General features: G+C 40.4%; 1 protein-coding gene across 1 annotated transcript in view; it reads right to left on the bottom strand.

Moving 5' to 3' along the window:
• FBN1 (fibrillin 1) overlaps positions 1-23,729 on the bottom strand; it is a 230,897-nt gene that overhangs the window by 28,637 nt on the left and 178,531 nt on the right. The window contains exons 37-48 of the mRNA XM_029952242.1: positions 23,450-23,518; positions 23,228-23,353; positions 21,868-21,990; positions 21,072-21,230; positions 17,839-17,910; positions 14,298-14,423; positions 11,431-11,553; positions 7,440-7,565; positions 5,376-5,492; positions 4,082-4,210; positions 3,296-3,415; positions 802-927 (exon numbers count right to left, since the gene is read on the bottom strand). Of these exons, the coding sequence (XP_029808102.1) occupies positions 802-927; positions 3,296-3,415; positions 4,082-4,210; positions 5,376-5,492; positions 7,440-7,565; positions 11,431-11,553; positions 14,298-14,423; positions 17,839-17,910; positions 21,072-21,230; positions 21,868-21,990; positions 23,228-23,353; positions 23,450-23,518 (1,416 nt within the window). The remainder of the gene's footprint in view (positions 1-801; positions 928-3,295; positions 3,416-4,081; positions 4,211-5,375; positions 5,493-7,439; positions 7,566-11,430; positions 11,554-14,297; positions 14,424-17,838; positions 17,911-21,071; positions 21,231-21,867; positions 21,991-23,227; positions 23,354-23,449; positions 23,519-23,729) is intronic.

Genomic DNA, 23,729 nt, shown 5'->3' on the forward strand with positions numbered 1-23,729 from the left:
AATATATTTTATGGCCTTAGGGGAAGAGGTCTTTTTTTTTTAATGTTTATTTACTTTTGAGAAAGAGAGAGCATAAGTAGGGGAGGGACAGAGAGAGAGGGTGACACAGTGTCTGAAGCAGGCTCCGGGCTCTGTGCTGAGCTGTCATCAGAGTCTGATGTGGGGCTCGAACCCACGAGTGGTGATATCATGACCTAAGCCAAAGTTGGATGCTCCACTGCTTGAGCCACCCAGGTGCCCCCAGACTTCCTTTTTTTTTAAGGTGCACAAGTATTATATGAAAGCAGACAATGCCCCAGCAAGAATCCTGGTCAGTTCAAGTTTATTTTTCTGTTTTCTTAGAAAACTTGTGATATAAGGGGTGGGCACTATATCCTGAAAGCATATGAATTAATCTGCATGTTTTGGACTAAAAGTCTAGAGTCTGGCCCACACTTATACAAGTCACGGCTTCAGAGGCAGAGGCCATGTAGCTGAACCTCCCCCAGGCTTTGCAGTGTTCAGGGGCTCATGGCTGATCCTCCAATGACTGACCTATCAGCATCCGTGTTCTCAGGGGGAGAGACGGGTCCAAGTGCCAGGGCAGTTGTTGTACAAGCAACCATAACTTGATGGATAAGTTTTCAATCTTAAAAGTAAAAATGAACTCTCTGACATATGGTAATCATTAGACCTCTGAGTGAATGAAAACTCTCCATCTTCTCTTTCACAAAGAATCAAAGCTTTGCCATGTTTAAGAAAGTGAAACCACAACAAATAAACACAGAGTAATGAAAGTCTAAAGCCTTCAAAGGCAGTTACCTTGGCACCTTCTTCCAGTGGAAGACAAGGAGAACCCATCTGGACACAGACATTTGAAGCTGCCTTCAGTGTTACTGCATGTGCCCAAGGCACAAATTTCTGGCTCTTCAACACACTCATCAATATCTAAAAAGAATTAACATGTGTCAAAGCCAAAACACAATGGAGACACGACACCATCGGATACTTAATGCAAAGCGTGGAAGTACAAAGTGCAACTGTTCCAATAATGATTTTTCCTGTATCGTGCTGACTTAATCTAGGCTGTGATATCTTTTTAAAAATTAATCTTGAAAATTCTTGTTGTAAAAATGGAATCTGTGAGTGCCTTCTAAGGGATACATTAAGAAATATCCGTTACCCAGACTGAGTTGCCTGGCTAATTAGAAAAGGTAATTTCCTACTACCTTAAGCTAGAAAAGCAGCAAGAAACTCCCGAGTCACCCCAACACAGTTTAAATTGTGTTGACAATGAGTTAGTGAGAGATCTAGGTCTTTGAACTAAATTTTTTTCCTCCATCCATTTACAGTGCTTTTCCCATGCCATAGCGCTAAAACGATGGATTTTACAAGAATACTAACACTCCTGACAATAATTCTGTGCAGTATACACTAAAGATACTGCAGCGATGAGGGTCCTAACCTTCATTTGCAGGTTAATTTTTCTTAAAACACAAAATGTCTTTCTTGTATGGGCTATAGCTTTTCTTTCATCATATAGAGAACAGGAAATTGATACGCTTATAATTGTGACAGATTTCCTTTAGCGTATTAATATACCTTAGCCCTAGGAAGGGTGGATTAAAGGTGGTCTACAGTGGCATTTGAATGGCTTGGGTAACTGTATGCCCTGTTTTTCCAAGGAGAGTCCTAGTTACGCCTGTTGTCCCAGCCTCATTAATAGTCCCTTCCTTAAAACCGTCTTGGTTTGGTCAATGAATTGCATGCCCATCCTATGAACAGGAAAATATGGCCACTCTTTCCAACAGACTTACCCATCTTTTCCCCTGACTTTCAGCTGGAATTTGTAGTAAAATAGAGGTAAGTCTTGATTCTGAGCCATGCTAATTTTATGGAAATACTTTGTTTTTTCAACAAAACATGTATCTTTTTTTTATCATGGGGCTCTTTATTTTTGCATTCATGCAAAGAGTTCTATCTGTATCAGAATGTATTCATATTATGCAAGTTCCTTTCCATGAGATCCCATTAAAGGGAAGTTGGGAAATTAATTCCATTGTCTTGACTTAATATTGTAAATACCACACAATAGATATTCTCAAAACGTGCAGCTCAAAGTGATGATCTTCCTGGTCAGTGCAAAACCAGTCTCTTCATCGCTCCATGTTATTACGTTGCCTTTATAATTAATTGCATCACATTGCTTGTGGTATATCAATGAATCTGAGCTGCTGTTGAGTGAGTGACTCCATTCCCAAGTTCCCTTTACTCCCACATCCAACCTTTTCTTAAAGGAAAAGCAATCTTTTGTAAAAATGCTCAAGTATTTCTTTTGGTTGTTGTTTTTGTCATTGTCATTGGGATTCTTTCTCTTATAGTAAAAATTAACCTGTAGGTGATGACTTCATAAGGATAGGGACAAAGATGGTGGAATGGGTACATTACTAAATATTCAGGGAGTCATTTTTCTTTCTTTACATTTCCATTGTGTACATCTTTGGGGAGTTTTGCATTAATCGTGGAGTAGCTGATCTTTAGTAAAAGTGAAATAACACATAATAATTTGCATTTGGGCCTAATTTTGATAAAATGTTTCCATTTAGAATATTATCACTTGACCATGATTTAAATTGGATATATAATACAATTTCTCCATGATATTAAAAGTGGAGAAAATTCCTACTCATTATGGATGAGATACAGACCCATTTAAACTTGAGGGCATGAACTAGGTGATGTCTTAAAAATCCTTTCAGCCCAGTTATTTATGAAGTTCTAGCAATTAATGCCCTTCATTTAATTCAATGATATATGAAATGAGAAATGAAGTACTATAAAATTTGCCAAGAACTTATTTGTAGTAACACATTTCCAACTTAGACAAATTATATGGCCACAATCATCCACCCTTGAATATGGTCACTTAAAGATTTTAGCTGGAATCACAAAGCTATTTTAGCTGCAATGTACTGATACTTAAAAACATGTAATCCAAGGTTTCTGGGTTTTTTTTTTTTTTTTTTTTTTTTTTTACAAGATGCATAAAAGCACCCTGGAAAAGAGTCAGGGTCATATGACCACCCATACGCACAGAGCAAAACAGTGCCATCAGATATCAGCGTGAGAATTAGATGTTCCTGCCTCATCATCTGAGTGTGAGAACATAAGCCACACCCTCTGCTCTTGGATTTGTTTCTGATAAAGTATCCAAAATGAAGACACCAGGACACCATCACAAAAATGGACTTGGAGAATGCCAGTGCAGTGACCAATACTGCTCACTTCCAAACATGGACAGCCCTCTCCCTCCTACCTTCACACTTGTCATTCTGTAGACTGTACCCAGGTGGACAGATGCACCTGTAGGACCCATCCAAGTTTTGGCAGGTGCCTGGTGCACATTTTCCAGGCTCTAGAAGACATTCGTTGATATCTGCAAAGAAAAGGGAAAAAGAAAGAAGAGGTTCCCACTGGCATAATTTCCATCAAGCAATTAGAATTCCAAGAAACTGGAATCACATCAAAGAAATACATAAAACTACCATGGAGAAAAATTAATGACTCAATAAAAAGAAGCTTTATCAGCTTTCAGAAGTGTGCAGAACAACTATATTTTATGTGACTGATCACAAATTAAATATTTCCAGGAAAATGTAGCTTGTGAAAAGTTAATGGGTATGAAGATTTTTGGGGGCACCCAAAAGATTATAGGAGAGATTTCTACAAAGCTATGTTAAAGAAAATAAATATAAGAAAGCAAATTATAATTGTTTATGGAACAATTTAACTTTCTGTGAAATTTAACAATTTAACTAGTCTCTGGAAGCACAGTAACTTAATTTTAAAACATAACAGGGAAATGTGTTATAGATCTCTCTCTCTCTCTCTCTCTCTCTCTCTCTCTCTCTCTCACACACACACACACACACACACACACACACACACACACAGAGTCTATAGGTAGGATTGGTGTAATTCCACTCTGATTTTTTTCCCCTCCAGTCTTTTGAAGGAAGGATGTTGACAGAGACTGCAGGATTCTGTCATCTCGGAGAGCTTACTTTGGAATCTCTTTCTGAACTTCTGAGGCAGCACTCACCCACACAGGTCCTTCCATCTGGAGCCACCTCATAGCCTTCATTGCACTGACACTGGAAGGACCCCACTGTGTTGATGCACTGGCCATTTCTGCAAAGGTTCCCATTTCCGGTTGCACATTCATCAACATCTGCCAAAAAAATACTCTGATATGCCCCAAAGAAAATGTCATAATTCCAGCAATGATCAAAACCTTTAAAGGGAAAAATACTTATTTGAAATTTCAGAGGCTTTTGCTGGCTCAGCCAAACGTGAAAAATTCCAATAAATATCTAGTTTGTAACAATACACCTGGCTTTACTCACCAAATAAAACCTAACAAGACTGTGCTATTCTATTAGAGATTGATAACTTATATTAGAATTTTATATGAATTTCACCTTGATCTTCCTTTAAGTTTCATTTCTAAAAGCTGCAACTGAGTAACTACTACATGATACAACTGAGGGTATTAAGTATTCTCATAATTAGAAGTATAGAAAATTAGCCTTTAACAACAATTCCAGATTTGGGTAATTACTCTCACTTATAAATAACCTAGCATGTTTTATAAGGAGGATTTTATAGATTAAATAATTGACATTTTTTTAAAAAAAGTTTTATTTGAGGCGCCTGGGTGGCTCAGTTGGTTAAGTGTCCAACTTCAGCTCAGGTCTTGATCTCATGTTCGTGGGTTCGAGCCCCATGTCAGGCTCTGTGCTGACAGCTCAGAGCCTGGAGCCTGCTTTGGATTCTGTGTCTCCCTCTCCCTCTGACCCTTCCCTGCTCATGCTGTCTCTCTCTCTCAAAAAAACAAACAAACAAACATTAAAAACTTTTATTTATTTACATAATCTCTACACCTTACATGAGGCTTGAATTCACAGCACCACCACTAAGATTCCCAGGCTCTTCTGACTGAGCCAGCCAGAATTAACTGACTTATTGTCAGAGGGACTATAGTGACACATTGAAATGATTGGGTTCAGTTATTCCTGAATTATGTAATTTCTATACAAAGAATGACTTTTATGTGTTTTAAAACATAACCAATTTATTTAAACATGTATTTATTTTATAGTACGGTATATATAAAAATTATAGCTGCTAATGAGCACTTACATAAAAGTCATGGCCATCATTTCTCTAGTGGACATTTAATTAGCACATTATATTTGACAAATCCCTTAGCCATTTGTTGCTACGTAAGAGGGCATATATTTCAGACAACCAAATGGCTCCCTGGAGAGGCTGCTAATTATGGAGAGCACGTAGGAAAGGCACTTCCTGCGTGAGGCGCTGACGGGCATACACACCTATGCAGTCGTTGTTGTGGGAGAGGATGAAACCATGGTTGCAGCGGCAGTTGAAGGAACCAATCGTGTTGCGGCAAGTTCCGTTCCCACAGGCGTCTCGCTCACACTCATTTATGTCTAGTGGGAAAAAAGGCCGTAGAGAAACGAAGTTGTTAACAGAAGTAGGTGAATGGTTACCTGGGGTTAAAGGGCATGGCCGAGGCTAAGAACTTCCTGATGTCGGTACTGGCTCCAGCAGGGGCCGCTCCCCATGAGCGATCAGCAGGAGCCCAGGTCCTAAACCCTGGGAATAAACCGTTGCCTTGGTTGGCATGTGAAAGGAGGCAAGCTAAGGACATGAGAACTGGACAAGAACTATTTTACTCTATTTACTTCTAGAATTCTCCACCCTTGCCACTTTTCTCAAATATTTTCACTTGGAAATGGAAAATTCTGTGCGCATCTGGGTCTTGATTTGCTGCCACCTTTGGCAAACTTCAGACTTTAAGATTCTCACTCCAGTTTACCAAAAAGCAGTGAGTCACCTGATATTACCCTGAAATCAGCAACAAAATAAATGAGCTTTCTAACTCACCTAATATTTTAGACACCTTTTCCTTCTTCTTAGTCCACCCCTAAAGATCTATGACTGCCCCTCCTCCCCCCACTGGCGCCTGAACTCACTCTTCTAAATGATCCCAATGTGATGGCACTTATTTTACCTCTTCAGATACATTCTTGTATTATTGTTGATCTTTCTATTGGTCTATGACTTTTCTCTTTGACTATTTTGTAAAGCTATTTTGGCATCTTTTATTATGTCTGAGCATTGCACCACAGCAGCTAACATCTTTCTTATGGAGCAGGTGTACATTATATTAAGGCGGAAGTAAAGAATTGAAACAAAAGGAAGTTCATACTGCTGGTTTTGCAGGAGTGAGGCAGAACGAGGCGAGTGAGGGCAACGGGGAGGAGACTCAGGTATTGGAAGACAACACCTCAGGTTAGCAAAAGGCAGTGTTTGGAGTTAGGCTTTCCTTTCAAATTTTGGACACGAAGATAAGTTATCTGTGATCCTAAATCAGAAAGTTATTGTGGACCCCAAAGCTGCTCCAATATGTGTATATCTGAGGGTGAAGACCGCATCCAGGTAAGTCACCCTGCCAGCAATCAAGAGCTGCAAGTTTGACTCATTTTTAGCCAAGCTAGTGAAGTTCTTCTGTAGGGCAGGTCCTTCGGTAGAGGGTTCCAGATAAATCAGATACAGGGTGTCATTGCTATGCGGGGATTAGCTTCCCAGGGACAAGCAGGGCTGATTATACTCCTGCAATTTAAAACTTGTTATCTGCTCTGAAGAAGATAAGACTTTGTAAGAATGTTCCCTAATGAATGAACGAACCCAATTATAGCAAAAGGTAAGCTCTTTAAACATTACTCTATGGATTCTTCTTTTTTCAGCTGTGAAACTGATTCATGTTCATGAATCGTCTTTAGTGGATGTTTCTTTAAAATATAAAAAAGGAGGAAGAGAGACAAAATGATTGATAAATATTAGGAATTTATTCTAAATCCTGATTCAGCACTGAAAGCAAGGGGGAAGAGATTTAAAATCTTGATCTCTCTTCCCCTAGAGAAATGTGGGGTCTTCTTTTGCCTTTATAAGATCTATAAATTTGCCTCTGAGGATATGGTACAAACTATGGACCCTTCTCAAAAAATGCTCACATTCAAACACTCAAAAGCTGCACTCTATTCCAATAAGGCAAACCCACACAGACTTAATAAAATAATAGGCTATTAATATTAATACAAAGTATTTTTGTCTTAATATTTTTCTCCATTTTCCCCTTAGTCAAAAGCTTTTCTGACCTGGCAGCCAAAGGAATATCAAGGAAGAGGCTTATTGTGTTCAGGTTGCCACACAATGGCAGTTGTTTTCATTTTCATGCCACACAATGAAAATTGTTTTCATTTTATAAATGGCAAAACTAATACTGAAGGTTTAGTATTTTTATATGTATTCAGACGCAAGTTAATTTTTCAATAGGATATGAATTAAAAATAGAATGATAATCACGTACTCACCCAAACACATGGTTTGATCAGCGTTTGTTTTAAAACCAGTGTGGCAAAGGCAATAAAAACTTCCAACTGTGTCAATACACTGTCCATGGCTGCATATGTTGGGGATTTCTTGGCATTCATTGCGATCTGTGGATAATAAGCATCGCGTAAGTATCAGGTAGAGCTTAGGAGACAACTGCATTAAGTAACTTACTTCTCAGGATCACGCTCAGGATTAATCCTAGCTCCAAATCAAGCCAGTAAAAGAGATACTGGCATTATATTTATTTGTACCTCAAAATTAGTTAAACCTAATGCTCCTTTACTGGGCACATTCAGAGTATGTTAACAAGACATGAGGCAATAAAAAAAAAGTTCTGAGATGAGAAAAGTTAGAAATAGAATAGGGAAGAAGAATCCAAGCTGGGAGATAATCTATTTGATAATTTGCCCACACAATATCACAGACCGTGGAATGAATTAAGTATTTTGTCTAGTCAAGATTTGGTGTCTCAAGTCATGGACCCTTCATAGCTTCCCTTGGAAATATAGATCAGAGTAAAACAAATCACATTGCTAAGATAGGTTTTCTTGATGGACAACCCACATTGTCATCTGTTTAGGTTTCAGTTCGTTGTTTTGTCTTACTCTTATAACCTTTTGTTCCATCTTAACCAAGTCTTCATGTCTACACATGGCTCCTTTTAGCACTTGACAGTCCTAATGATGTTTCTTTATATTCGTATTCATTCAAGGGAAAGCCCTGTCATCTTGCTTCTGCCAGTCTTTAAGTTCTGAATTATATTTCTCATCAACGGAATCTTCGTTGCCCTCCTGAAATCTAATAATCGGGGGGAGGGCAGAATTTATTATATAAATCTACAAATGACATGATTACATGTCTACTTTTGTCTCTAATTTAATTTTTAATTTTAATTTTATTTTTTTATAAACTTAAAAACATTTTTTTAATGTTTTATTTATTTTTGAGAGAGAGAGAGAGGCAGCATGAGCAGGGGAGGGTCAGAGAGAGACGGAGACACAGATTCTGAAGACAAGCTCCAGGCTCTGAGCTACCTGTCAGCACAAAGCCTGATGTGGGGCTCGAACCCATGAACTGCGAGATCATGACAGGAGTCGAAGTCGGATGCTTAACTGGCTGAGCCACCCAGGTGCCCCTAATTTAGTTTTTTAAAGCTCTCAAGATTCTGTTTAGGGCACACGTATTGTCCTGGTTGTTCTACTGTCATAAAAGAGAGCAAGCAGCAAGAACGCCAACCTGAGTATAGATTCTGTAAAGCACAGTAACACCCTGCTTCCAGTTGAATAATGCAAATTTGCCATCGGTCTGTCTTGCCTACTGAGAAGACAGAAACTGGGAACGGACACTTTTTGCAGCACAGAACAGCTGTGCTCATGCCAGAAGAGAAGATATCCCTTCTATTTCCTGTGCTAAGGCTGCCATTGTTATGACTACCTCCTTCCAGTTACAGACCATTACAGCTGATGAATCACCATACAATTTAAAAGTCTCAAGTGAGCTTGAATATATCATCGTAGTGGAGAAATTAGGATATGGTAGCTTAGGAGGTATTGCTAGCCTATCTAGAAATGCTTGTTAACCTAATAAGTTATGATTATCCCCAGTGTAGAAAACAGATTTAAAACAAGCAAACTGTTTCCTAGGACAGGCAGAAGACATTGGTTTCCATTGCTAGGCTCTGTAGAAGGACCGGTTTTGAGGAAGGGGAACTCAGAGCTTACCATGGTTGGCCCAGATTTTGGGTGCCCACAGGTAGTACTGGATCTGAAAGTACGCAAGGGACTAGGTCTGTCTTATCTCTGGGGCACACAGAAAATGGGGTGCACTAAAGATCTTCATAGAAAAAGATCTCCAGTTTTCTTTCCCATGTTGCCTATTTCACGATGGTTTTAAGAAAACCAAACATGGAGTACCTTGAGGTTCTAAGGTAAAACAGAAATTACAATTCTAAGAGAACTTAATTGGGAAGTTCACTTGGTCTTGAGACCAGAAAACTAAGTTTCTACAAGCACTAGGATTTGAGTTCCCAGGAGATTATGTCTGAGGTTGAGATAAGAGGTTTACATGAGGTTTTAGGGGGGGAAAAAACCACACAGTCAACAGAGGAAACCATGAGGAGGTGGTGGGGAAGAATGTGTCTCTTGCCGTTAGCTGAGCAAGACCTTCCAGAAAGGGGCTGCGTTTGCTCTAACTATACAGCTCCTGAGGTCAGACTAGCATCCTGAGCTTAGACATCTAATCCCTTTCTCAACAATGTGGGTAATATGGTGAGCTGTGATTTGGGGTTTGAAATGATGTACTTATGAATTCAAATAAAAATGTCACGATGGAAAGGAAATTTTAGTTCTATTCATCTTAAACATAGGACAAGAGGAGTATTTTGCTTGTGTCTGAAAAAATGCCATGCATTGGATAGTATCTTAAGTCATTTTAAAAGGTTTTAAAAGATATAAATGAAGATGATTCCTGAGTGAAGTCTTCAGCCCTAGAGGCTCAATAATTGCAAAACTCAAGTACATTCCCTTCTTCTGAGGATTCCAATGAATGAGAGAAAGTGAGCGTGGCTACAAATGACACTCATTCACAGTACTTATCACTGGTTAGCACTGGGGAGTGTTATTTGCTAGTGTTCTACAAGAAAATATGGCAGGGTTTAGGCCCAGCAGCCCATGGTTGGACATCCTGTCTTGATGTATAAATAGCTCGTCCCACTTCTTGCCTGAGCGTGAAACGGTGTGAAACGACATGTTCTATATTATCAGCAGTTCTTTATTTTGATTGGAAGTATTTTGCCCAGTTTCAAAGAAATATAAATTAAGAGCAAAATGCAGGGAAATGCTATAAATGCCAAGTTACACTAGGGTATTGTGACTCATATCAGAGACGTCCCCATTTTTCCTGTCCTGTTTTTTTAATACATGGATAACAACTGCTTTGTTGACAAAATGCTAAACACTTGCACATGTTCCTTTAAACCCAACAAAACAAGCCTTGATTCTCAAAGTGAGTTTTTGTTCTGCTATTACACCCTCTTCCCACCAAGGTCTAATAAAACAATGCAAAATACCCTACAGAGAGCAATGCACTTCCTACCACTTAATCGCTGGTAGGCAAGGAAATCCAAGGAAAATTTGACCGAGTTCCCTTGTGTTGTTTCATTCACAAATGCATAAAATATCCAGGAAACTCCTTGGGAAATGAACCACAGCAAAACAACACATTCTTCCTAACCTCCATGCTAAATATACAGTGATTTATAATTACTCAAAAACTCACATGAAAATCATTGAGGTAGAATTTTGCTTCTGGGCTGCAACACCGGTATTTTAATTTTGGTGCCACTGGCTAGAAGATGCCATCAGATACTTCAAACTTGACCATCCATATGTGCTAACATGCTCATCCTTCTAATTTCTACCGCATCCCTCACAAAAGTAAACCATGAAATAATCTAACCTCTAGGGGACAGTTTCTCATTTTACTGTAGGTGACTTAAGAGCTAATAGAAGGCTGTTAATGTTCGCTGCCCTCAGTTCTGTAAGATGCTTAGGAGGAAAAGTGGTGCCGTTGGTTCTTTGCGTTCATGCAGGTTACTCTAACTCAGCTCAGGAGAGGTTCGCTATAGACTAGGGTGTGTGGCTGCAGTGGTGACAACCCCCCACCCTAAGGGGAATCATGTGAGAGGAAAAAAGTGTATTTGTCCCTGAATACTGGTTAGGGGGCTGTGTGTGTGTGTGTGTGTGTGTGTGTGTTTGAGGAAAGTGGTATTTGGAGCAGGGCAGCAGATACGCCAGTCTGAAATCTAGGTATGCATATAATAGATTTCTCATTTTGGAAACATTACACCTATAAGGGTTTAGAAATTTCAACAATTTTCAAGCTAAACTTCTCAAAAAAAAATCTAGGAATCTGAAGCCTTCAGGAGATGGCCCACTGGGGGGCCCACCCAGCCGGCAGGGAGCCACTTACCGTTGCACTGCCCCGTGGAGGTGAAGCGGTAGCCTGGCTTGCAGTCACAGCGGAAGCTGCCCGCGGTGTTGATGCACTCGGCATTGCGCTGGCACACAGGACCATTCTGACACTCGTCGATATCTTCAGATGGAAGAGAATTTAATTAGAGGGACAAGAGAATGTGGAGTCAAGTCGATGAAGCCTCTCATTTAAAATAGATTTCTATTTTCTTATTTGGATCAGTTCCATTGAATGGACAGTGGAAGACTTTTAAGACCTCTTTTCTAATTTTTATGCTTTACTGATATTTTTCATACACGCCAGTACTTGGTTCATGGCCACATGTGGACTCTAATGATGCATGTGTATAAAAGTAAAGTCATGAAACTCAGCTGCTAGGACCAGCGCTTGGCATGGAATAAACTAAATATCCTAGGAAATGTTGCATTTGCTCAAAGCCCCAGGGTTTTACAATTGATCAGGTTGCTTTGCTTTCATATAAAGAGGAATCATTTGGGATCTCACGAAAGGCCGATTCTGACTCAGCATGTCTGGAGAATGGCTTGAGATTCTGCATTTCCCATAAGCCCACAAGTCATGCTAGTGCTCCTGATTCACAGGCACTGCCTTGAACTTCAGGGCTGTAGGGGCTCCTGCTTAAATTACTGCCACATGGCAGTCAAATCAATGAAACTTAATATGAGAGGTTGCACATAAAACTACTGACAACAACCCAACTCTCACTATCAAAGAAAAGAGTAAATGGATTCTGTGCTTCAGAGCTTTGACTATACTCAAGGGGGTTGTTTGCCTACTGTTTTTTAACCAGGTAACTAATATAGTTCAAATTCATAGCATTGTGAAAGCTTTCCATAGACCAGGATATGCCCTGGGGCAAAATACATGTTCCCTGCCCCTACTCCTATGAAACAATCTAACTCCAGGTAAGCCCAATAAAAGGATCTCAGGCGGGAGCTGGCTCTTAGCACCAGTATTGGGGTTTTACAAAGTGGGCTCAGCCCACGAAGTTCCCACAAGGGGGCGGCAAATACATCAACCTGTGCTTCACAGGTGTATGCTTGTGTGGTGGGAAAACCTCAGGACTACTGTCAGTCAGTGGGAGTTTCCGCCTCATGTAGGGTGGGGTGTGCCTCTCTGGGTAACAGGTACAAGGGCAGAAGGGTTCCAGTGGACCCAAGACCAGCACCAACTCTCCCAGCAGGTCTGCCCTGGTCTTAAAAGCATACAGAAACATAGAAGGTAGCTTGTCATTGGAGACACCTAATGGCATCACAGACAGGCATTTCTGTGAGGCATCAGATGCCTAGCATCGGATTATATGCATACTTGGGGAGAAGAGATGCACGAGTGTTCCCTAAATAACTTCTGGAATCTATTCCAATTTCAGGGTTATGGAAGCATGTATTAAATCAAACCTCATTTTCTGATTCTGAGAGCTAACAGTGTTCTGGGAAGCAGTTGACCCTGGAATAAACATTTGCCCTGAGAATGCATATTCGGTGAAATGTAACCCAAAAGTTGGAGTGCTTTGTAACCTCAATATCTGCTCAGTACTACCCTGACAGCAAAGTGTTTTACATTGATACATCTGTAGGTTTTCAATTTCATGTGGACAGTAAGGTCTAGGTTGACTTGGCCATCATGGGTGATCATGTCTATGGGTTTGGGATCTCTGAATGGAAAAAAACAAGAGAGGCCCCAAGAAGGTGGCAGACATACTAGCCATGTATGAAAGAGGGAAGACTGGCTATGAGGAAGGTTATGATCATCAGATCATCTGCTGCGGGCTCCTTTCTTTTCTCCTGCATCAAGCTTCCTCTCCAGAATTCCTGATCCTTGATGGCCTTCCAAAGCACAGGGGCTAGTGCCAAGGTGTCAGATGATTATTTCCTAAGGAACGTTCTGAATGGCTATCACCCCATTTCCCCCTCCCCGGGAAGCAGAGTAACATGTGCCCACCTGGCTGTAGTAACTAAAAGCCTGGTGAAGAGAATTTAATGAGCATGTACTTAGGACCATAACTTTACTCATGGTCTGTAAGTTGTCCCTAGTCTAGGAGAAAAAAAAGGTTTTTTTTTTATGTTAAAATGTTGACATATGTGCTTTCATACATGCTTGAAGGGGTTAATAACCCATTCCGACATGACCGAAAACTCTGCAAGAGGCCTCAGGTTCAAGTATTAAATAGACAATTTTCCAGCTATCCCAGGGCACATGGTATAGTTAATATCCAATAATGTCCCTTTTACTAAATTGGAAGAGTGCACTATCTTCCCCAGATGTAGGGAAAATATGAAGTGCTGTGAGGAATGTACAGCATCACAGTACATGCACATGGCACAGGGAGGTAATTTGAAAATGAAAAAAGTACCACTTGCACGTATGCCAACATTCTTCATATAAAATCGAATTTGCTGTTCTTGCTATTTGGAATTCTCTCATGCATTTGGAATATTTGCATTAACCTTGTTTTCACTTGGGAGTAGTACAGGCTCCGTTTGGAAGAGAACACTAATTTTGAGATTCAAGTAAAGATGACCGCCCACTACTCATGCTCACTTTTAAGCAATGAGAAACAAAAGCAATCTATGAGACACACCCAGGAACCCAAGGCTTTCTTATATCAGCTGGGAAATCTAATATATTGTGTATGGGACGGGGCTGGGAGTGCACGTCCTGCTTTTTCCACTGGGACTTAGGGAAGTTTTTCTATGAAAAAATGATGTTCCACATGGTGCCCTGCACTTACTGCTAGAGCTTGATGGACTGCTGAAATTCCAATGTTGTGAAATTGGCCAAGTGTGTGTGGGTAAGTAGCTTGTCAGTTGGCTCATTTCTGGACATGATACAGTGACATCACTTACCTTCACAAACCAACAACTTGTCGTTATAGAAGAAGCCCACTGGACATTCACATCTGAAGCTGCCCACCATGTTGATACACACTCCATTTTCACAGACCCCTGGGATCTCCCGGCATTCATCAATGTCTGGAAACAGAGCAGCCCCACATGAGTGACAGCATGGCACATGATCTCTGTGTGGGTTAAATCGGCATTGAGAGTCAGCAGCTTCTAATTCGATGTTCTACATAAGGTCCACAACAAAAAAAGAGAAAGTGCATGGGTGTGTGGGTGCATGGGTATGTCAGTGGGTATATGTGTGTTGGGGTGGTGACATCAATGGATATAAAATTGAAACAACTAAACTGCTTTCAGACACTCATGTGTCTATCTGGATTTAGTAGCTTTTTGGTTCTGTTTCAGAACAAAACCCGGTAGGAGCCATCTTGGTACACACTGGGCACTAGGTACAGATGAGTAGAATAAAGTGACAGCTGAGAGTAAACGGCCACTCTACCCAAAGTGTGTGGTGGTGTTTGGCTAGAATGGGAAAGGAGAGCTGGTGAAGAACAGAGGAGCCCGTGGCCATAGCCAGCTCTGATCTTTCAGATTCCCCTTCAACGTCCCCTTTCTCCTTCCTATGGCTTTGAAAAGGAGGCACGTTAGGTCTGGGGCTGTGAGCTGGGCTCATGCTGACTGTGGGGGCCAGCAGTGAGAAGGGTTACAGCCACAGATTGTGGTTTCCTAAGGCCAGGGGCTACACTACTGTGTCACCAGCCCTTACATGCTGTCTGATCAATGTTAAGCATCAATTAAACTTTGGTAAATTAAGAACCGGTATCTATAAGTTGGGACTGGTGAGCATTAAAACAAGATCCAAGCAGGAGTGATAGCAGAGCCAGAAGGCAGGTTGCTAGAGCAGGGCTGGCCAACTGGTGAGGTGGCCTTGTGGGCAGGTCTCACCTCCTCACCAGCCTGGTGGTCCAATCGCTCTCTGACCTGCTCTCAACTCCCAGTAATTCAGTGTCTTCTGGGATAGTAATACTAAGAATGTTAGTAGTGTCTCTCTTGCTATATACCTGGCATATTTCTCAACATTCAACCTGGATTTACTCATTGAATCATTATAGCCACTTTGTGAGATGGTCTATAGGTGCTATGACAACTGTTACTATGCAGATGATGGAACAGAGGCCAAGCCAGCGGAAGGAACTTGCCAAAGACCACAAAGCTAATAAGAGGCAGAATCACGATTTGATACCAGGAATCCGCTAACAGGCTGTCCTACCTCCCTCAGGCTTCTGCACATCACCGTCAACAATCTTCACAAAACCACAATCGAATTACGTGTTATCCTGGAAGGCCCCTCCACCACTGCTTGGTGGAATTCCACAAAGCGCTTCAGAAGCTGGGAGGGGATATCAAGCTTTGGTCTTTCTAACCCACTAGGTTTCTGTTACCTCACTGTTGAGACACTTGTGTTTACATATTGTGGTCAGGAGGCTCTGCAAGGACTCTGTTTGCCCACGTCGTAAGAAGGGCCACGGTTGTACATGGAGACAAGAGCCATGTGCTTTCAGAATAACCATTCTCCGGAGCCAGCTTGCTTTGAAGGAGCAATTTGACAGACCACAGGTTTATTTTAGATCCTTTTCCAAAGGGTTTGATTTTGTTCGAAGGCAAATTGACCTCTTTCATGGAAAAAACAGCTTAGAGTATATTGCTATTTTGAATGCAGGTGATCATGTTTTTGGATTTTTCACACATTTGCCATTCATGTTCTTAAAAGGCTATGCAAAGTAACATCACAACTGTGAAGCATCAGCACACAAAAAGATAATTCAGATGACATTCTTTTATTATTTAAAACATGAAACATGTTCACATTCATTTATTTTAAATATAAGTGATGTATTATCAAGTTTAACAGACGGGGTCAAATTTCTCGCCATTGTTAGGCATAAAATAGCAAAAGGATATATTAAAAATTATATTTTCTTTTCCTGTCTGGATTTCATTTGAACTTCAACTTGGAGAAGTTTATATTTTAAGACAAGATTAATAAACTTGCTATAGTTTTAACCCCATACGAATGGGCTCTATATGCCAACAATCTTAAGACCTTTCAGAAGGAGAGTATAAAGCTCAAATAAAACAAAGTTTCTCAGTCATCTAAATATTTTGTCAGGGTGGAATTTGGTAACAATAAGTATATTGCTAACTATTACATTTCCAGCTTTCAAGAGCTTGAGGCAAAGCAAGCTGTGAGTCAGGACTGGATTTGGGTCCCAGCCCTGTTATTAATTAGCTAGGTGACCTCGGCACAGTCCCTTCCCCTCTCTGGGCCTCTGTCCCCTCAAATGTAAAGCAGTGCGTTTGGACTGGATGATGTCTCCAGCCCAACTAGTGGACGACGTTGGTACTGTTTCGAGTCTGCCTGCTGCCAACCTTGGAGGGCAGGCCTTGCTGGGGACATGCCTGGTCCGTCCGTGGAGAGCCATTATTATTAAAGACCACTTATCTTTGGATCAGAGATTCTAGAGAGATGAAAAGATCTGTTTTGGGAAGGGGAAAAACAAAGCAGCAAGGGCCAGGTGTTTCATGCCAATGTCATTTAGCAGTTTTTCTTTCCAAACCATGAAGTTTCTTTGGACGTTGACTAGACTGTGGAGCCATATGGATTTGGCACTTAGGAAGCCAGGCTGATTGCTGGACCAGACCCTTGTTTTCTTAAACAAGGTCATTGGAAAGGCTGATGTGGATTTCAGTTTACTTATTAGGAAGAAGGTGGAACAAAGCAAGTGGTGATGTTTGCTACTAGACACAATTGCTCGGACTTCAGAGGGGCATCTGAGGATGCATATAAATCACACCAGAGAAAAACTCTGAGAATGCACTAGCTTTCCATCTACTTTTATGTTCTTTGCTTTTAAACCACAAAGGCATTGCCTCCGCTGGCTGAACGCTGTGTAAGACTTCTGAATCTTGCACAGGCATCTTGAGCACCGCAGTGGCCTGTGCTCTAGTTACCAGATGGGGCCTCCGATTGTAAAGCTTTTTCTTTTTAATTGCACCTCTGAAATTCCCAAAACAGATGACCTGAGGAGAATCCATAGGAGATAAAATTGATCTCCAAAAGGGCTTTATGCATACAACCTGCACATAAAGATTGGTATGAAAAGGCATATTAAACTCAGGTCATAGTCAGAAGGAAAGATCGGTAATTACAGTCAAATCAAATGTCAACTGGCCCTACTCCCAGAATCTCTCTCTTTGTTGATGCCTAGGGTTGGTTTAACTAAGCTTGATTGTAATTTTGTAAAAAGCTTTCCAGTCCCCTTAATCATGAGCAACAAATGCTGCCGCCAATTAGGTGGAGCGACATGGTGTTTGTGGTTTGTTTCAAACTAAGAATCAGTGTTTCAGTAAAATTACATGGCATTGTTTGACTATTTTTTCCTTCTAAGAAAAAAAAAAAACCTGAGAAAAACAAGGGTGTGTATTCCTGTTTTCAAACACAAAGGCAAACACAGAAAATTCCAACAATGGCATCATAACTCACCAACAGGTAAGCCGGTGTAAATGTCAATGACGAAGCCTGGCCTTTGACTTCCACAAAGTGTAGCAAATTCATCTGCAGTAATTCATTAAACAAAGATGGGGTGAGAGGAGTGAGAATAAGCATTAGCAAAGAGCAATGACTGGGCCAAAAGAAATTACTTTGGAAACATCTTGCAAAATATTTATCTGGATTTTGAGGAATTTAAAACAAAAAATAAATCTGAGAATCCCCACAGATGTTGTAACCTTGTCATTAAGGCAAGTGCTGAATGAAAAGTGACCTCATGTTGACGTAATACTGAGGAAGAAGCAGAGGTCTCCCCATCACAGCCCACGCACTTGTGTGAGCTTGCCTGTAGGAATTTGGGTTTCTAGAAGGATGTTGTTCAGCTTTGAACCCAGGGACTGGCAAGAGTGCCTCTTTCCACTCGCATGAAGGGATCTAGGATTTGAAGAATGTTTACAAAAGTCATTTCTTCAGTAGATTGGGGGAGACCGTAGCTAGTCTAGCCAAGTTCTTGACATCAGGTCTATTAATGACTAATTCAGTTTAAACAACCAACTTATGTCATTACTTCAGTTTTTGGTGCTGGATTTCATTTGGTGCAGCTCTCTAGGTCTTTCTCTCTCCCTCTCTCAACCTTCTACCTTTCTCTTGCTTGTCTGAATTCAAGAAAGTTGATAATAAAAGATGAACTAACTGTCATCTGCAGGCTTCGAACTCTGAGGTTCTGTAATTCCTGATCAGGACTGTAACTGATAACAGCATGGTATCAATCTAAGCTCAAGGTAGCAATTCTTTTATTGGTTAAACCCACCAAAAAGTATAAAAGGTCTCTGGAAGTAATTTAATCAAAATGTAGCATGTTCTTCTCCTTGAGCTTTATTTCCTTAATATCTGACTATCTACGTTCATAATGGCAGCTGACACTGGTCACACAGACAAATTTCAGAAACTTCTAAAATGCACTCAGACTACATACCTAAATGAAAAGCCATGACTAGATTTGGCCAAGCTTCAACATGAATAAGCAATCTTGCATTTTAGATTAAAAATATGCACATTCTTAACTCAGATACTTCTGAAAGTAAATGAAAGTCTTTAGTAGGGGTTTCCAAAATAGTCTCTAGAAGAACACACAACAACTGATGAATGGATCAAGAAGATGTGGTTTATGTATACAATGGAATACTACATGGCAATGAGAAAGAATGAAATCTGGCCACTTTCAGCAATGTGGATGGAACTTGAGGTTATTATGCTAAGTGAAATAAGTCAGGCAGAGAAAGACAGGTACCATATGTTTTCACTTATATGTGGGTCAGGAGAAACTTAACAGAAGACCCATGGGGCGGGGGAAGGGGAAAAATAGTTAAAGAAAGGGAGAGAGGCAAACCATAAGAGGCTCTTAAATACTGAGAACCAACTGAGGGTTGATGGGGGTGGGGGAGAAGGGAAAATGGGTGATGGGCATTGAGGAGGGCACTTGCTGGGATGAGCACTGGGTGTTATATGGAAACCAACCTGAGAAATTATATTAAAAATTTTAAAAATACAAAAAACTACTAAGACTTTCATCTCTCTTTGTAAAATCTAATTTAAAAAATTAATATATATTACTTTGTATAATAATAAAATAATATTTTCTAAAAGAACAGTTTGTGAAAATAACAAATGTAATAATAAATGGATTTTTTTCAATCTAATTGAAAAATATATGTAGAGATATATACACATATGGTTTTACATGGAAACCCACACACCAAGTACGTGTAGCTCCCAGCTTATTAACTGATAGGTATGTATGATCAAAAGATTTGAAGACCATTGGTCAAGATCAGCAGTTAGCAATTCCTTTCTTAACAGGCCAAACAGTAAATATTTTAGGTTTTGTAGGCTGTGCAGTCTGTATTAAAACTACTCAACTATCTATTCCATGGCTGAAAGCAGTCGTAGAAATATATAAACAAATTAGTGTGGCTGTGTTCTAATATAATTGTATTTATAGACATGAAAATTTGAAGTTCATATACTTTTCAGGACATAATATAGTATTCTTTTGGTATTTCCCAACCATTTAAAAATGTAAAAACCATTCTCAGCTTTCAGGCCACACAAAAATTCATGGTGGGCTGGATTTGGCCCATGGACTGTACTTGGCCAACCGCTGGTCAAGAGGCATCTTGCAGACTGTAGATAACTCACAGGTAATTCTAAGTGATGATTAATACATTATTTCTAGAGTAAACAATGGAGGAACTGGTGTAGTTTACTAAAAAATAATATTCTGCGTCACATGTAATCAGATAGCACCAGACAAGAGATTTAGTATCTTACAGATCACTGTGGAGGACAGAATAGGTACTATAGAATACTATCATCAATAACGGCATCACACTTTATTTACACTAAATGAGAACGTTAGTAAATGATGTCATCACTTACTGTATGATATAAGAACCATGCACCATTTCACTTCATTTACTTCAAGGATATGGGTTAGACTTTCTTTTTTTAAACAAGTAACATTATATAGATTTTTCTCTATGAGGATATAAGAAAACATTTCTCTCAGATCTCAGTATCACAAAGAGTTGCACTTTCCTTTAGTGTTGAGTATGCTTTATAGTCATTGAGACTCGTAGACTTGATTATCTCTCCCTTTTTATATGAGCTGCTAGAAAGTTTGGAGCCAAACTTATTGCTCATCTTTGGCAAGTGTGTAGAAATTCCTAGCTTGGATTTTTGCATATTAGCCTCGCTCCTTGCTCCAAGTTTCTTACCCTTGTTTGCCATTTGCCTTAGGCCTTCTTATTTTACATTAATATCTTTGTGGGCTGCCTTAAACTCTTTTTGGAACAAGACCAGTTATAAATAAGTAAGAATAATGGGAATATGGCTCACCTATTTGTCATATTGCTTTGCCTAAAGTTTCCAGTCTTTCAGTTACATGGTGAACGCCATAACAATAACAGTGTTTCTGCTTTTCTCCGTATGCTGCATCTGTCAGTCTGGCAAATGAACTAGCGTACAAATTAGACCATGTGTTCTGGGACTCTGTTTTCAGCTAGATGGACCAAAATCAATTGTGAACTTAAACGTTTGCCTCTGTGAGCTAATTTTTGCTTAGGAAGATAAATGATGGACTTTTCTCTTCCCTGGCTGGGGCTCATTTCCCCCAACAATCCACAGGTAACGTATCAACCTAGGTTTTTGGTAATGGTGCAACTCACCTGTGCTTGGGATGGGACACTGTTCACAGGGCTTATTCCAGGCTCGGCCAATGTTGTAGGAGCAGCAGCACATCTTCTTGGTCATGTTGAACAAAAGTTCTCCATCACAGGTCTGGTTGTCAGCGTAATAGTTTCTGTAGCACAAGCTTCTTCTCATATCTAGAGGGAAGGGTTGGGGATGCCGTGGGATGGGTATCTACGGGGATCCTCAAGGAGTGTGTTTCTTTGGAATTTTATTGTAACTTGACTTGGATGAGAGCAGGAACAGCCTGCTCTTACCCAATTTTCTCTCACATATGCTGCTCTAAGAAAGGGGACTTTGAGAAATGTATTCCTTGGGATTTGGGGCCACAGAACTAAGTCATTATGGAGCTGCAGCATTAATAAACTTTACACGACTCTCCACCCAGACTCTTAGTAACAATTCTCCACTGCTATTTGGCAGTACTTTTCTCATTTCCGACTCATGATGTTTTAATACTGTAGGTCAGTGCTGTAAATATAATTGTATAAAGATACACCCAAAGTGAAACAAAAGAAGTACTATGAAACCGTTGTTTGGGATTTTCCAACATTACATTTTAAAGAAAACTCCCAACCACCCACACAAGGTGGGGAGAAAAGGCCAAGCTTATAGTTACAAGGGCGGAGGCTCTCACAAAGACAGTGACAGGGTGGCAGGCAGTACGTGGTCTGATGAGTAACACAACACTAAGGACCGAGTGCCGGGCTTACAAGCTCCTCTTCTCCTTGCAGAGGAAGACCAGACAGGATGATTAAGCAAAGCTCGACTTACCCATGCAGTTATTCCCCCCATTCACTTGCATGTAGTCTGGGGGGCAAATACAGGTGTAGTTGCCGACAGTGTTGTAACAGGTCCCCGGACCACAGATGCCAGGGGTTTCACATTCATTCACATCTGTAATCCAGACAGAAGGTGGCATGTGAATACGAAAGCTTTACTCTTTGGAATGGCCTGATACTCAGTGTCAATATAAATGTTGACAATGGAGGAGGGTATCCATAGGGCACTTTGAAATCTGGATGACAGTCTATGGCCATACCACCCTGAACACGCCTGATCTCGTCTGAAATCTCAATGACAAAAATAGATGTTTAACTCATCAGTGTCATTTGTCTATGCTAATGTGCATGTTTTCCAGAAAGGAAATGCCAGAAGGTTTTGCCTTCTGATAGGAGTTCCTACTAGATGAGTAGTAGGCACGCAGAGATGGAGATGTGGAGAAATCTTTCAGAAAGACCACTGATACGTCATATATTCACGAAATCGATGGAAGGATATAAAAGACCCTGAAGCCATCAACAACTGCTTTCATGAATCTGCATTGCTAAGGTAGAATGGAAGTAGGTATTTCACATCTCGACCCCCATTTTCGAACACAGGGGTTGATTCTAATCTTTGTTGATTCCAGAGGTCTTAGAGCTGTGTCATATACACTGATACTCAATTAATACTCAGTGAGGTCATCCTTTATTGAAGTCACCTAATAAGCCTTTTGGAGAGCCAGAGGAATACTTCTCCTCCAGGATACAGGGAGATATCTTCCCGAGTCAATCATGTGACTCCCGTATATAGATGAAAACTATCTTTCCCACCGTGGTCTATGGCCCAAGTGCTCTGAAAGCCAGAAGTCGTCAATATTCTCCATCTTTCCAATAACACGAGATGAACAAATATGATCGCTTACATCATTAAACCAAAGAGGCTGCCTTTTTAAGAGAAGCTCATTTAAGTTCATTAGTACAGATAAGTGGTAAAGAACAGGAAGAAAAGGAACTCAGAGCTTCCCAGAATACAGAAGTCATTGAAATGAGTGAGACCTGAGCTACTCCAATAAAAAAAAAGGCTTTTCTAAAGAGCCCAGAAGACTGCAGGCCTAAGTGGGACAATGGCCCAAGATAATAAAACTCCACTTTTCTCAGAAGAAGAGGAAGATGTGGAGTGTATCAAAAATGATATCATGTCTGTAACGTTCATGCAAGCTGCCACAGATGTGGCATTTACCCGGCTAGGTTCATGTTTAGACCATTGCACTATATTCCTAAATTCTTGGTTTTACTGGTGACTGTATCCTGGCTTTCAAGGTCAGTTCTCAATAGCCATAAGAACTTATCCTCCCATGAGGACCACTTACCGTCACACACTCGGGTATCTTCATTCAGGTAGTAACCGGTTGGACAGCGGCACTGGAAACTGCCAAAGGTGTTGATACATTTCCCGCCTTGGCACAGCCCTGGGAGCTCCTGGCACTCATCAATGTCTGTCGAAATGAAAACAAGAGCATTTCTTCAGCACTGTAAATAAACCCAAGGAAGTTCAAAATGGGCATACTTTAAGATCAAGGGTACAGAATTACCTTCCAATATAACAGTGATAGGGTTGGGCCGAAAACCTTCTCCTCCAGGACAAAGAATTTTGTACTCAGCTATTGAAACAAAAAATCAAATTGAGTTCTTCTGAATCTAAAATTTCTAGAAATAGTATCCTCAAGAGAAATACTGACATATCCAACTGAAAATATTCATTTTCAGGAAACTTTAGCATTACCCCACCCATTTTAAGCAAGTTAACAACTGTGTATATATGTGTTATGGCTTTTACGAGGTGTGCCAAATAGATGTAAGGCCACTGGCCTT

Source organism: Suricata suricatta, chromosome 9 (assembly GCF_006229205.1).
Source record: "Suricata suricatta isolate VVHF042 chromosome 9, meerkat_22Aug2017_6uvM2_HiC, whole genome shotgun sequence".
In the NCBI taxonomy this organism is placed as follows: Eukaryota; Metazoa; Chordata; class Mammalia; order Carnivora; family Herpestidae; genus Suricata; species Suricata suricatta.